Here is a 12,562-nt window from a genome sequence, read left to right as displayed (position 1 = left end):
GCCTTATGAGAAATGTGTCTCAGAAGGTCAACTGATTAATTTGTGTTCTAACGTAGCAAAGTGATTTCTGCTACTTCAGAAAACACAAGCCAACGAAGAAATGATGATCACTTCTTCGACAATATGTCCATTATGATGCATGGAAAAAAGCCTGCAAATGAATGACACACAAGCAAATTCAGTAACACATTTAACCAATTTAACAGCAGACACACTCACAGATGTTTCCAGGTGACACTTTATTTACATGGAGTCATGCAATCAGAAGTTCTGAAATACCATGCTTCTGGCATATTCATCGGTTTTTATTGACACAGAGAAACTACTTATGTTTTGGCTGCAATATTTGGATAGTCTTTATGTTTCATGCTATAGTAACAGGCAATTTTCCATAGGCAAGGTTTAATAGAGTTCTGTAAAATCAATTGTTGTTAACATATGAGGAAATGTAAAGAACCAGAACAGCCAGTTTTTGTAAATTTCCACTGTGAAGTCCAGATGGAGTGTGAACTGTGAAGCTCTCCCCTTAATCAATACTTCCTGTTGTTTTGATCGTTTCCCCCCACTGCCCTGTACTTTGTTACAATTGCAAGTGAAAATATTTACATAAACCATACTTAAATCAATATGGACCAGAATGGTATGTTGTTCATGAAAAATTATAACAATACTGTCATCACTTTTTTACACAGTGAGCCAATCACCCTGTAATACATTTCACAGAGAAACGTTCTTGGTAAGCACTGCAATGCAAAACCTGCACATCTTGCACATATACACTACTGGTCAAAAGTTTTAGAACACACCAACTTTTCCAGAATTTAATTGAAAATGATGCAGTTTAATGTCTCAGTGTACCCTGAAATTAATGCACATTTGCAACATTTAAAATTCTTTATTGAGCATGATAGTGTTTTGAAAATAAAAAAAAGATTCAAAATCACATTTTATGTTGAACTAAAGGACTAAAAAAAGACACAAAATGACCAAAAAAAGACACAAAATGACCAAAAAAAAAGACACAAAATTAATTACAAAGACATGAAAAGAATTCAAAAATGGACAAAATAGCCCAAGAATCTTTCATTCTATTTCATTCTGAAATGTACATTATTTTTCAGTTTTGGTTAAGCTTACCTTTTTTTATTTACCTCTGGCAGTTCACCACTTACCTTCGTACCCTTTCAAGCTGTTCATTTGACTTGAACTGCTTGAATTTCAATAAAAAATGGAAAAATTGGGGTGTTCTAAAACTTTTGATAGTGTACATTCACTGATAAAGCACTAGAAGTGAAACAAATGATTTATCTCAAACTGAATCTATATATAAGAAGACTATGATAGATTTTAGATTTTAAAAACTCTTTACAAATGTGCATCTACAAGGAGAAACAGTTGAATATCATGTATAACATAAATTCTTTTGTCAATGATGAGGGATTATTAATATTTCTTGGTGCAGCAGGTTAATCTTTAACATTTTCCTTTTGCCCTTTTAATGCATAGCTATTGGGGGATGGGTCCCACTGTGTATGTCTGAACATATCCGGGAGGAGGGGGTGGGGTTAAGGCTATATAAGGTGGACAAACCCCCAATGGGTACAAGTGACAGCGAGAGGGAGACACACAAAGAGAGTGGAGGAGACACGTTAGAGGGGGAGGAAGAAAAAGAGAAACTGACTTGTTTGTGGACTACCGTGTGACATGGGAGGAGGCGCTACTTGAGAATCTTCAAGGGAGACTTAATATTTTGCTAACTTAACTCAAGGGTGGTAAAGAAGAGAAGAAGAAGAAATGAAGGACTTGGTGCAGTCAGTAGAACTAGGGGTCTCTCAGCGGAAAAGAGTCAATGTAACTCGACCCAAAGTTTGGCTAAAGAATGAATGTTTTCGTGTGGCACTCGCTGAAACCCTTTGCACGTATGTCATGATGGTAAGAAAGACTTAATGTGATAATGTGTGATTTTAAACTGCCAAAAAACGTCTGTTAGTGACACTTTCTTCTCTCTGTATTGAACATCGTGGTATGCTTATCTACAACAACCACATTCCATTAATTATTAATGTCGTGCTCTTGACCCTGATAACATGCCCCCTCTGCCAAACATACACGCAAATTTCAGTCACATGGTGGGGGTTGTGGCTGGGTATTGGTGGGCTCCAGTGGGTGAACCAGGAAATCTAGTTTTACCAGAGGAGTGGTCAGGCAGTGGGCCACATGGGGTGAGGGGTGCAAAAGTCACATGTTGTGTGTCAGCTGTTACAATAAACCCTTTACTTAGAAACCGGAAAGAAATAAAAACAGACACACACACGGTTAACAGATGCTGGTGAGCATCAACAGGAATTTAGTTTTGCTGAACTTCTTGGAAATCCAAACTGACTTTTAACCTAAATACACGTGACTTTCGTCAGAGAAACCACGTTTCCTGTTTTCTGACAGAATGTTTTTTTCAAAAACTGGGACCACAAGCTCTTTTACCAAGTGAAAGTTAAATAAAAGAGTTCATCTCAGGTGATTTTTTCATTTACAGGACCATAGTGAAACATTTTTTCACAAAACCCTGATTAATCAGTTACACCCTTGCTGACACACCAACTTAACTTGCACAACCTATAATTTCATGTCCATTATCTTGCAATCATGGAAGAAATGATTAGACTGCCCTTGTTTTCTCCTTGCTTACTTGTTCATTTAATGCCTGGAACAACTAAAGGTACATCTGTTTGGACAAATATAATGATAACAACAAAAAATAGCTCATAAGAGTTTAATTTAAGAGCTGATATCTAGACATTTTCCATGGTTTTCTTGATTATGATTTTGATTATTATCAAGAAAAATCAGCTCTTAAATTAAACTTTTATGAGCTATATTTGTTGTTATCATTATATTTGTCCAAACAAATGTACCTTTAGTTGTACCAGGCATTAAAATGAACAAGAAATTGAAGAAAAAGGGTGGTCTAATATTTTTTTTCCATGATGGTATTGTCTTACTGTAATTTGCTTCTCTTTAACTGTCATCTGAGACTTTGTGTGTGCACGATTACTTCTCTCTGTGTCCTGCAGGCATTTGGCTTGGGGTCTGTGGCCCAGGTAGTGACAGGACAGGGTGCGTTCGGAGAGTACCTCAGCATCAATCTGGGTTTTGGACTGGGTGTTGCTATGGGGGTTCATGTAGGAGGGAAGGTCTCAGGTATGAGAAGTTATCCTTTTTAACCACACTATTAAAGGGACATTTCAGCTTAACATCAAAAATACACATTTTTTGCCTTACTTGCATTGCTATTCATCAATCTAGATTGTTTTGGTGTGAATAAGTGGCAACCTGTGGGTCTAAAAAGTAAAAGCCAATGTGGAAGTGCCTTAATCCTGCATTCTTTCTAATGGCCAGCAGGGGGCGACTACACCTGTTACATAGAAAAGTCAATTTGTGTGAAAGTCAGTAGGAAAATGACCATACTTCTCACTTGATTTATTCTTATAATGAGTTTACTGTTTCAGTCGCTACTTTCAATACTTCTTCAATATAGCATGAAGTTCTTTTTAAAAAAAAATATGTTATCTCATTTAGAGTGAAATACCTTTGATAAACTCCTGAAGATCCAGCTCTTCAGAGAAGCACCACGCGACCTATGGCTAAGCCACACCCCCAAACGCGATGAGCCAATCATAGTGCGCATAGCTAACTCAATACACTCGGACATTCTCTGCTTCCACATCCATTGAAATGCATTGGAGTTAGTCCGTTTTTAGTTGTTTTTTATGTTTTTTCTTGAGATTTTAAGTTTAAAATGGTCAAACGGTGTGCATGGGGTACATGCAACTCTGACACAACATCTCCTCATTCATGACTGGAGACAAATCCAGCGACTCGAGCGATAACGAGCGCTAACGAGGTCGGCCGGCTGATCAACAAGCCGCCCGACCTCGTTAGCGGCAGTTAGCTACAGTTAGCTCTGTAGCAGTACAGTGTGTATGTGCTGCTGCTGCAGCGATCTCTGTTTGTTTACAACAAGCACCGGAGTGAGCGGTGTCAGTGGGGTGAAAACGAGTGAAAACCTCTAACCTGTTATTGAAGGCCCTTTTGGTGACTTCGAGATGGTATTTCATCTTTCTGTCTCCAAAAATGATTAATTGCCTCCTGTGAAATTTCTCCGACTGTCACAGCTGCCACAGCGCCCGTCACCGAATGTTGACAGTTTGTCCGAGTGAGTGGAGGGGGCGGGGCTTAGCCATAGCTACTCCTTAAAGAATTGTCACTAGCACTAATTGCTGCACTAGTGGCTCTTATTGCACTATACCTTGATTGTTTCCCTTTTTCTGTCAGTCGCTTTGGATAAAATTGTCTGCCAAATCACTAAATGTAAATGTAAATGTAAAATACACAGCAAAGTAGGGTATGATTTAGGATGTGGCTACATTTGGAATGACAGGTTGCTACCACAGCGTTCTGTGTTTTTCTCTTAGAACTTTGACTCTTTCACAGTGTCTTTTCAATTCAACCAAATTCATGGTAACATTTTAGTCACTTAAAATGCCTTTGGTTGGACAAAAACCCATTTTAAATAACAATTGCCCTTTGCTAATCAAGCTAGCTAGGTAGCACTAGCATGACGTAGCGTCATTCTGGCTCCCAATCCGACTTGAGCATGCACTGGTTACAAAAAAACAATATGGTCTGCAGCTAAAATGCCAAAGTTTAGACTTTAACTTGAGTCCACAAAACAATGGGTGATGTCACAGCGACTATGTCCACTATTTTTACAGTCTATGGAGATATCGTCTGTAAAAATGTCTGCCTTCTATCTAATAATGGAATAATAGAACAAGATAGTGGAAGTACTTGGCTTGTGATGCTCAAACACCAAAGAAGTAAAATACTCTAAATCTTAAAAACTCAAAAGCAACTTCTATTTCCAGAAAACATGACCTGGTGACTCAAGATAATCCACAGACCATGTTGTAAGAAGTTTCCCTGTAGGAACCATTTTCTTTTTTTATTATGCCTTTTATACGAAACTGCTCAAAACAAAAATGATCTCAAGTAACTGGGTCATGATCTTTGGAAAGAGACATTGCTAATACACAAATAAATAGTGTCAGATAGTTCCATTACATTTGAGAGAAGTAAAAAAAATCTCTATGGCTGATATCTCCAACAATTGCCAACTCGACACCAAAACAATCTAAATTGATAAATAGCACTCGAGGTAAAGAAAAAAAAAAAATTATATTTGATTTGGGGGTGAACTGTCCCTTTAAAAATAAGTAAATGTCATCCCAAATCCCTATCATCTGACATTTATCATGCTTTATTGTTCTATCAGGTGCTCATATGAATGCAGCAGTGTCATTCACAATGTGCACGTTTGGCCGTCTTGGGTGGAAGATGCTGCCTCTGTATGTTTTTGCACAACTATTGGGCTCATTTCTGGCAGCAGGGACAATTTATGCTGTCTATTATGGTGAGGGCATGCTGCATGTTCATCTAGAACCATGTACAATTACTTCTCATACCTTTGGTCCATTTCTATTGGCAATTATACATCTAAGAGCATCTGTCTTGTCCATATTGTTTCCATATGCAGAGGCCATACATGACTATTGTGGAGGAAACCTGACTGTAACAGGAGCAAAGGCCACAGCTGGTATCTTTGCCACCTATCCTGCACCGTACCTCTCGTTGCTGGCTGGATTCATTGATCAGGTAGCCATGAAACCGGATTAAAGGATTACACCCACAAATCACTATCATCTGACACATTCTGCAGTGAGCGTTTTCTTTGTTGTATTGTCTTTACACAAGCCTATCTATGTGATGTTTGTTTTGTGTGCGTGCCAGGTGTTTGGCACAGCTATGCTGCTGCTGTGCTTGATGGCTTTGTCTGACCAGAAGAACAAACCAGCCGCGGCGGGCAGCGAGCCCGTCATAGTGGGTCTCTTGGTGCTGCTCATTGGCATTTCTCTGGGCAGCAACAGTGGCTATGCTATCAACCCCACCAGAGACATCGGACCCAGGGTGTTCACTGCCATAGCAGGCTGGGGGACTGAGGTGTTCAGGTACACAGAAAAGCTCTATTGGCTCTATTTAGAGAAAGATTTGCCGTTAGTGGATGATTTTAATTTTGGGCTATTTTGCTTCCATAACATTTTTAGTGGAAATACATCCTAAATGCAACCTGGTCTCACAGAAATCCGTGAAATAGCCACGGATTTCACTTAACTCAAAATCCGTGGAATAGCCACGGAATCGCTCAAATTTCCGTGAAACTGACACGGATTTTGCTACAATGCAAGTTAATGACAGTCCTATCCCGCTATTGGCTTGTTCCAAGTCACGTGACTTTCAAGGTCCCAGCGGTCAGAAAAAAAACATGGCGGACAGTTCTCTCATTTTTAGTGAAAAATCAATATTTTGACTTAGTTTCTGCATAAAAATGGATTTTGATCACATTTGTAGCGAGAAATATATGTTTTATTTTCTAAATCTTCACTCAGTGAATGTACATAATCACTTTGTATGTTGGAATAGCCACGGGATATGACTGTCATTAACTTGCATTGTAGCGAAATTCGTGTCAGTTTCACGGAAATTTGAGCGAATCCGTGGCTATTCCACGGATTTCTGTGAGATCATGTTGCCTAAATGCACTCTAAGGTGTTTATTTCACTAAACTTTGTCCATTTATGTTTAGTTTTTCTTACCTAAAACCAAAAAAAGGTTACCATTAGTTAAGGCCCAATTTACCTAATGTATGGAATTTTACAATAACCTTCAAAGGCTTTCTCAAAATGAGTCACCAATCCACTTCAGTAGTACTAACATGCATCAAGCTTTCCAGTTTCATTCCTATCTATATTCTGAAGGTTTTCACAGGAGGGGTTTGTTCATATATCATTCATAGCCTGATTAATATAACATTTTATTTCTAAAGACATGGTGAAAATTTATTTTTTAAGACTGTTGACGATTTATGGAGTTATAATAAGAGATATCTGAAATTCCCTCTGTATAACATAAACCTTTGAGTCTAATGTGTCAACAAAATGACAAGAATTTTGAACCTGGCCTTATTCAATGTTCAGATTTCTGTTCTGGTAATGTATGCACATATTTAATAAGATAATGTCAAAAAACAAAACAAGAAACTTTTAATCCAAAAAAGCACTGCCTTAATGTAACAACCTGGGGTACTTAAATGGTGATATTTATTAGTTCAAATTTTTAACGTTTTCTCCTCTAGTGTCTTCCCTTTAGGATTTATTATTTGTTTTGTTTGTTTTCATCTGCCCTGTGATTTTCAATCACTTTACAGACCCTGTCTTTTTCTGTGCAGGGCTGGAAATGGGTGGTGGTGGGTGCCTCTAGTCGCACCTCCCATTGGAGGAGTTTTGGGTGCAGGGCTCTACAGGGTCTTGGTTGAAATGCACCATCCTGCAGGGCTGAAGGAGGAGTTGGCAGAGGAGAGTGCCCCTCTGGAGAAACAGGAAAACATCGGTGCTAATGTATGTGTCTGAGGCCTCACAACTATGTGCAGTCTGTAAAACTAATCTTTATACAACTGAGACATTCCATGATGTCAAAGGGTTAAAAAAATTGACAAAGAAGATGGAGTTTCAAAATAAGACAGGTCTCTGGCAAGTCCTACATGATGAGTCAGTTTTATGTGATTAATTTCATATCTAACCTTATGTTACACATTTAAAAACACATGAGATATTTTAAACTAAGAGGCTGACATCTAGGGCTTATTGCTCCAATCCATGATAGTTTATAGTAGCTACATTAAGGAGAAAAGGTTGAAACTTAAGAGCCAATTTTATGCATAGAGAATGAAAAAAAAAACACTTCATAACTTATAATTCATGTTTATATAATTGAGGTTATAGCAACTGATATAACCTTGGAAGACAACATAAATATCATTGATTATAACAATCAACAGGAGCCCACTTACATGAGCCTTTAAACCTGCTGTTTATGTAAAAGGAAAGTAAACAGCCCCCATACATTGCACTTAAATAAACATGTATATTTGGGAAAATAAAATAGGAACAGTAGGAGTTGGCTCCTCACAGCTTGAAAGGGCAGCAGCAAAACCAAAGATAATATCACATTCATCATTACAACAACACAGTGCACAGCAGCCTAAAGCCAAACAGTGTAAATGTGTCTTGATTAACTTCACAGGAGCTCTAAAGTACTTGAACCAAAAAGTGAATCCCATATGTATATTAAGGCCCCGTTCACACGAGGACGCTCGCGGGTGAAAACGACAAAATATTTTATGGGAAGTGCCTTTCGTTTAGACGGTGACGGCGTTTTGGGGGCTTAAAGACGCAAAAATCTGAAACCACCTTCCAAAGTGTAAAAGTTAAATCCTCTCCTCCGTAGCGTGACGTCTACACTGACAAGACACAAAACTCTGATCTGATCTGCTCACATCACGTATGTGTTTACGTCACATACATGCTCCAGTACAGGAAAATAAACAAACGTGGGATTATTTCCATGCGTCGGACCTTCAAGCTGCTCTGGCAGCTCTAATAAACTTACAGGAGTCTTTCCACCAAATGTACAGGATATGTACAGATAGTATTAGTGAACAGAGCACAGCAATTCGTCGGAGGAGCCAGACGGCTGTGAACGAGACCTGGGAGATCTAGTGATGGTGGAGAACTTTGTGGAAGGAGTAGCTGATGAAAATGTGTGGCGTGAAAACTTCTGCATGCCCAAAGATGCTCTTATGGCTTTAAGTGATGCCGCCTGGCTGCATACAATCGAATTTCACACACTTTAGCGTTACCGTATGCAGCAGATTTCCTCCCGAAAACGCTCGTCTAAACGAGGAATAAAAAGTGAAGACGCGACGCCACTTTTGCGTCTTCTGTTCAGACCGTCCTCGTGTGAACGGGGCCTAAGTCTGCTCAGCAGTATACTTTTGGCATCAAGAGCCCTTAATGGATACAGCAAGCACATTTCATCTCCAAAATGCTGAAGTATAACCTCGTCACATCAGTTTGCTGATAATGATGTCATCAGAGCAGATGTCAGATGTCAACTCTAGCACAGTTTTTATGTTTATAAAGCATCAGTGAGGCACTGCAGTGATATTATGGCCAGTGAGTAGCTTAGATTACTGAAGCCTAGTTTAATGGTTTATTATCAGCCTTTGATGTTTCTACTAATGCTTAAACATTTTCATGAATCGGGAGATCAATTGCTTTTTGTGATCGCTTAATATTGAATTTAAGATTGTACATACCAGTGTTCAACCACACAACAACTTTTACTGCCTGACTGAAACCATCAGTATTATTTTCGCTCTTCCCATTTCCTTCAACTTCAAGGTCAAAAACATAAAAGAAAAGTGTTATTTTACCCATTTTACATGTCTTTTAAAATTGTATATATTATCTGTATATTATTGTTGATTACTTTTTATTATTGATACATTCAAAAGTAAAATATTTACAACGGCAAACCAAGCCGAATGACAATTACAAGTTGTCCAAAATATGTCCATATTAGTAGTATTAGTGAGTCCTCATTGGTTACAGCAGTGGCACAATGTGTTACTAAATGTAAGGATTATTTGTCATGTGTCTGGAGTACATAATTATATTTCATGAATTGACATGATTTTATTAAATTTAACCACTAGGTGTCACTAGTGCCTCAGTGTTTCAGAAAGCCTCATTTCTCCAGCTCCAACACCATTAGTATGGCATTATTTTTTCTTTTTTTTTAATGTATGACAAGGCAATGAAATGATTTTTACAGGTTCTACTGTGTGAAACCTTTAACACATGAACAAGGTTAAAACCATGATTTTAAATGCATCGTTGCACTGCCAGCTGGCACCACTTTAACCTTATGTTGAGCCGAGGTGAGCCCTATCTATCTAGACATGCAGCATTCCAAAGTTTTGGACAAAATGCTCTCATTGAGCATAGAGCTGCTAATGCACCAAATACAGCCAGTGATGGAATTTCAGGCTGCTCCTCTAAGCATTGTCAGTTGTATAGACAGTAAAGTTGGTTGAAATGTTTTCCTTGCATGGGAACATTCTCACCGCTTTCCCCCACTGTGTCTTCCTGTGCTGCCTTGGCTCTTTGCAGTATTCCCTGAGCTGCACTGTGTCGACTGCTTCTTCTTGGGCACGGGTACCTTAGCTTTGCCTCTGAAGGCCTTTGTAGGATCCAGCTTGTTGAGATGGGAATCTCCGACAGGATCAGCCAAGCTGAGCTCACTGCTGAAAGTCAGTGGCTGGTACAGCGATGCCCACTGCTGTAGAGGGAACAGGAGGTACATAGTTTACCATGCTGTTTATAGTTATGCAGCCTAAAAACACACAAAATAAAGCACAAAGTCCTTTGGGAACTGAATGTAAGAGTAGGAACACAACAAAGAAATAGCAAAAATCCCACTTGTTCTTTTGAAAAATGTTCTAGTACTGTAACTTGCATTCCCAGGAACATTTGGCATATAATGCAAAGAAGTAAAAACTAAATAAATAACAGTACTTAACAATACTAAAAGGATTAGTAAACTCATATATTTCAGATGTGAATGTAAAACACTGTGATGCTTTGTATGCGTGTCTTAAAACTTTGAGTGTTGTGTCATCTTGTTTAACAAGTGTTACACCAGCCAACATTGCAATATCCTGTGAAAGGAACTGAATGAATAAAAGACATTTTATACATCTGCAAATGACTTGATTGATTGATTGATTGATTTTATTTGACCATTCTTGATATAAAAAATATGAAACAGCAACCTGTGTCATAAGTAATATAAATAGATAAAAATTGTCAGGGATGACACAATAAAGCCCTAAGGCTTATTTCCATTGTGGTCCCTAAACTTCAAACATTATTGGGTAAATTCTGAAATACTGAAAAAGAAACACAGGAAAATAAATAATATAAGCTAGAAGTTCTGCAGTTTTATTACTGGAGATTTTACAAATGCCCATAACACCTGGAAAGAGTGATGGATACCTTGGCCTGGGGGCTAGGGCCATATGGGGTGAAGGCATACTGCCACTCAGGCAGACCCAGGTGGGTGATCATCAGCCGGTAGTAGGAGGTGAACGTAGCTGTCAGGAAATGCCAACACAACGAGCGGTCAAGGAACCAAATTTCACTCTGCTGGGCAACCACACCTGGAAAATACAAAGATAAACAACAATTTTTTAAAAATTTAACATTGTTGTTTAGAGAGATTATTAAAGGTGCAATTTGTGTATACAAACAGAACACCTGGGGTGCAGTTTTTGTAGACCAGACACACTTTTCCATTCCCACTGCAGGAATCCAGCTCAAAGATGCGGCTCCGGGAGTCAAAATGGGGTGCAGCGGGAGCGTGCCCCATCCCTGGCAGATAGAATTAATGAGTCTTGAATAAATATTTACTTTCCAATCAACATTTCATTCATTAGTCTGCTTTCTGCACAACTGAGCACACAAACAGACTTAATCAAACTTGACATGCTGTAATTGGTGAGTTGAGGCCACACGAGGATGTGACAGGTGAGGTTTACCGCTTTCTGTGTTGTTCTCCTCCCAGTCCAGGTCAGCCAGCGAGGGTGCATTGGGTAGAGAGAATAATGATACTGGTTGGAGGAGTGGGCACAGCCTGGCCACACTGTTAATCATCATGCACCCTAGGGGAACACACTCATCTACACACACACACACACACACACACACACACACACACACACACACACACACACACACACACACACACAGAGTTATGATTGTATCAGAGAGCAGAAAAGCCACAAGTCTTTGGTAAAAAAAACAACTGCTGGAGCTATTTGCATATTCCTGTATCATGTTTCATGTTATCTTAATAGTTGCATTTAATTAAGACTTTTGCGGTATTTTGTATTATTACAGACATAACATTAAACTAATGAGGTCACCTACTGTCTAGTTTAACACTCCAGGTTAGTGTAAATCCATCAGTTGTCAGATAGAAATCTCGCAGGTCCTCTGGCAAAATACAAGTGTTTTTCTGTGGAAGAAATAAGGCAAGTTAATATGATAACAGTGTACTTAACCAGACCTTATTTTCACGTATTTTGGGTGTCCATATTCACCTGCTCCCATGACAGCAAGCTCCTCTTCTCTGCAGGCTCCCTCTCCACAAAACGCACATCGACCACACCAGGCATGTTCTCTGAAAAGGAGGGACAAATGTATAAACTGTATTAAGTGCACAGTAAGACATCAATTTGTCTGCTAGCTAACCTGTCAGTTAACGTTAGTAGCTAGTTTCAGAGCATAAAAAGCCATGATACACACCGAGTATTCGAGTAATGCCAAGCGTCAACCTCTCGGCAACACCTTTGAATGCTAAGCTCTCTTTTGTCTCTTCCATTTGGAAAACCGCATTCACAAATATGTACAAATCCTTAAAAGCATCCTCTGCATATATCTGCCCTGTATCCTTCACCGTCTCCAGCTTACAACACACACAGGAAGCGACCAATGCAGCTTTGGTAAATAACTGACACAGGTTTAAGCCAATGGACACCCGTCTT

The 12,562-nt window shown here is 39.0% G+C and overlaps 2 protein-coding genes across 2 annotated transcripts; one reads left to right on the top strand and one right to left on the bottom strand.

The window, feature by feature from the left end:
* The first annotated feature begins 1,239 nt into the window (after positions 1 to 1,239).
* Positions 1,240 to 7,889, top strand: aqp7 (aquaporin 7). Its single transcript, XM_059329107.1, has 6 exons — positions 1,240 to 1,932; positions 3,072 to 3,198; positions 5,333 to 5,470; positions 5,594 to 5,712; positions 5,848 to 6,065; positions 7,343 to 7,889. Exons 1-6 carry the CDS (start codon positions 1,795 to 1,797, stop codon positions 7,521 to 7,523), a joined length of 921 nt encoding a protein of 306 aa, XP_059185090.1. The 5' UTR covers positions 1,240 to 1,794; the 3' UTR covers positions 7,524 to 7,889.
* A 2,188-nt stretch (positions 7,890 to 10,077) lies between these two features.
* tpgs2 (tubulin polyglutamylase complex subunit 2) lies at positions 10,078 to 12,514 on the bottom strand. The gene is made up of 7 exons (XM_059329108.1): positions 12,324 to 12,514; positions 12,119 to 12,198; positions 11,946 to 12,033; positions 11,555 to 11,695; positions 11,274 to 11,387; positions 11,013 to 11,176; positions 10,078 to 10,296 (listed from the first exon to the last, which is right to left on the bottom strand). Exons 1-7 carry the CDS (start codon positions 12,397 to 12,399, stop codon positions 10,078 to 10,080), a joined length of 882 nt encoding a protein of 293 aa, XP_059185091.1. The 5' UTR covers positions 12,400 to 12,514.
* Between the last annotated feature and the right edge of the window lie 48 nt (positions 12,515 to 12,562).

The sequence above is a fragment of the Centropristis striata genome, chromosome 3, assembly GCF_030273125.1.
Source record: "Centropristis striata isolate RG_2023a ecotype Rhode Island chromosome 3, C.striata_1.0, whole genome shotgun sequence".
Classification (NCBI taxonomy): Eukaryota; Metazoa; Chordata; class Actinopteri; order Perciformes; family Serranidae; genus Centropristis; species Centropristis striata.
The sequence above is the reverse complement of the archived record's forward strand: the minus strand, read 5'-3'. Positions and strand labels throughout refer to the sequence as shown.

Excerpts from the sequence above, each read along its gene's own strand:
- aqp7 (XM_059329107.1), top strand. The coding sequence starts at position 1,795 with ATGAAGGACTTGGTGCAGTCAGTAGAACTAGGGGTCTCTCAGCGGAAA. Across the intron at positions 1,933-3,071 it reads TTTGCACGTATGTCATGATG|GCATTTGGCTTGGGGTCTGT; the intron begins GTAAGAAAGACT and ends TGTGTCCTGCAG. Across the intron at positions 6,066-7,342 it reads TGGGGGACTGAGGTGTTCAG|GGCTGGAAATGGGTGGTGGT; the intron begins GTACACAGAAAA and ends TTTTCTGTGCAG.
- tpgs2 (XM_059329108.1), bottom strand. The coding sequence starts at position 12,399 with ATGGAAGAGACAAAAGAGAGCTTAGCATTCAAAGGTGTTGCCGAGAGG. Across the intron at positions 11,388-11,554 it reads GGAGAACAACACAGAAAGCG|GGATGGGGCACGCTCCCGCT; the intron begins GTAAACCTCACC and ends TCTATCTGCCAG. Across the intron at positions 11,177-11,273 it reads CTACAAAAACTGCACCCCAG|GTGTGGTTGCCCAGCAGAGT; the intron begins GTGTTCTGTTTG and ends TGTATTTTCCAG.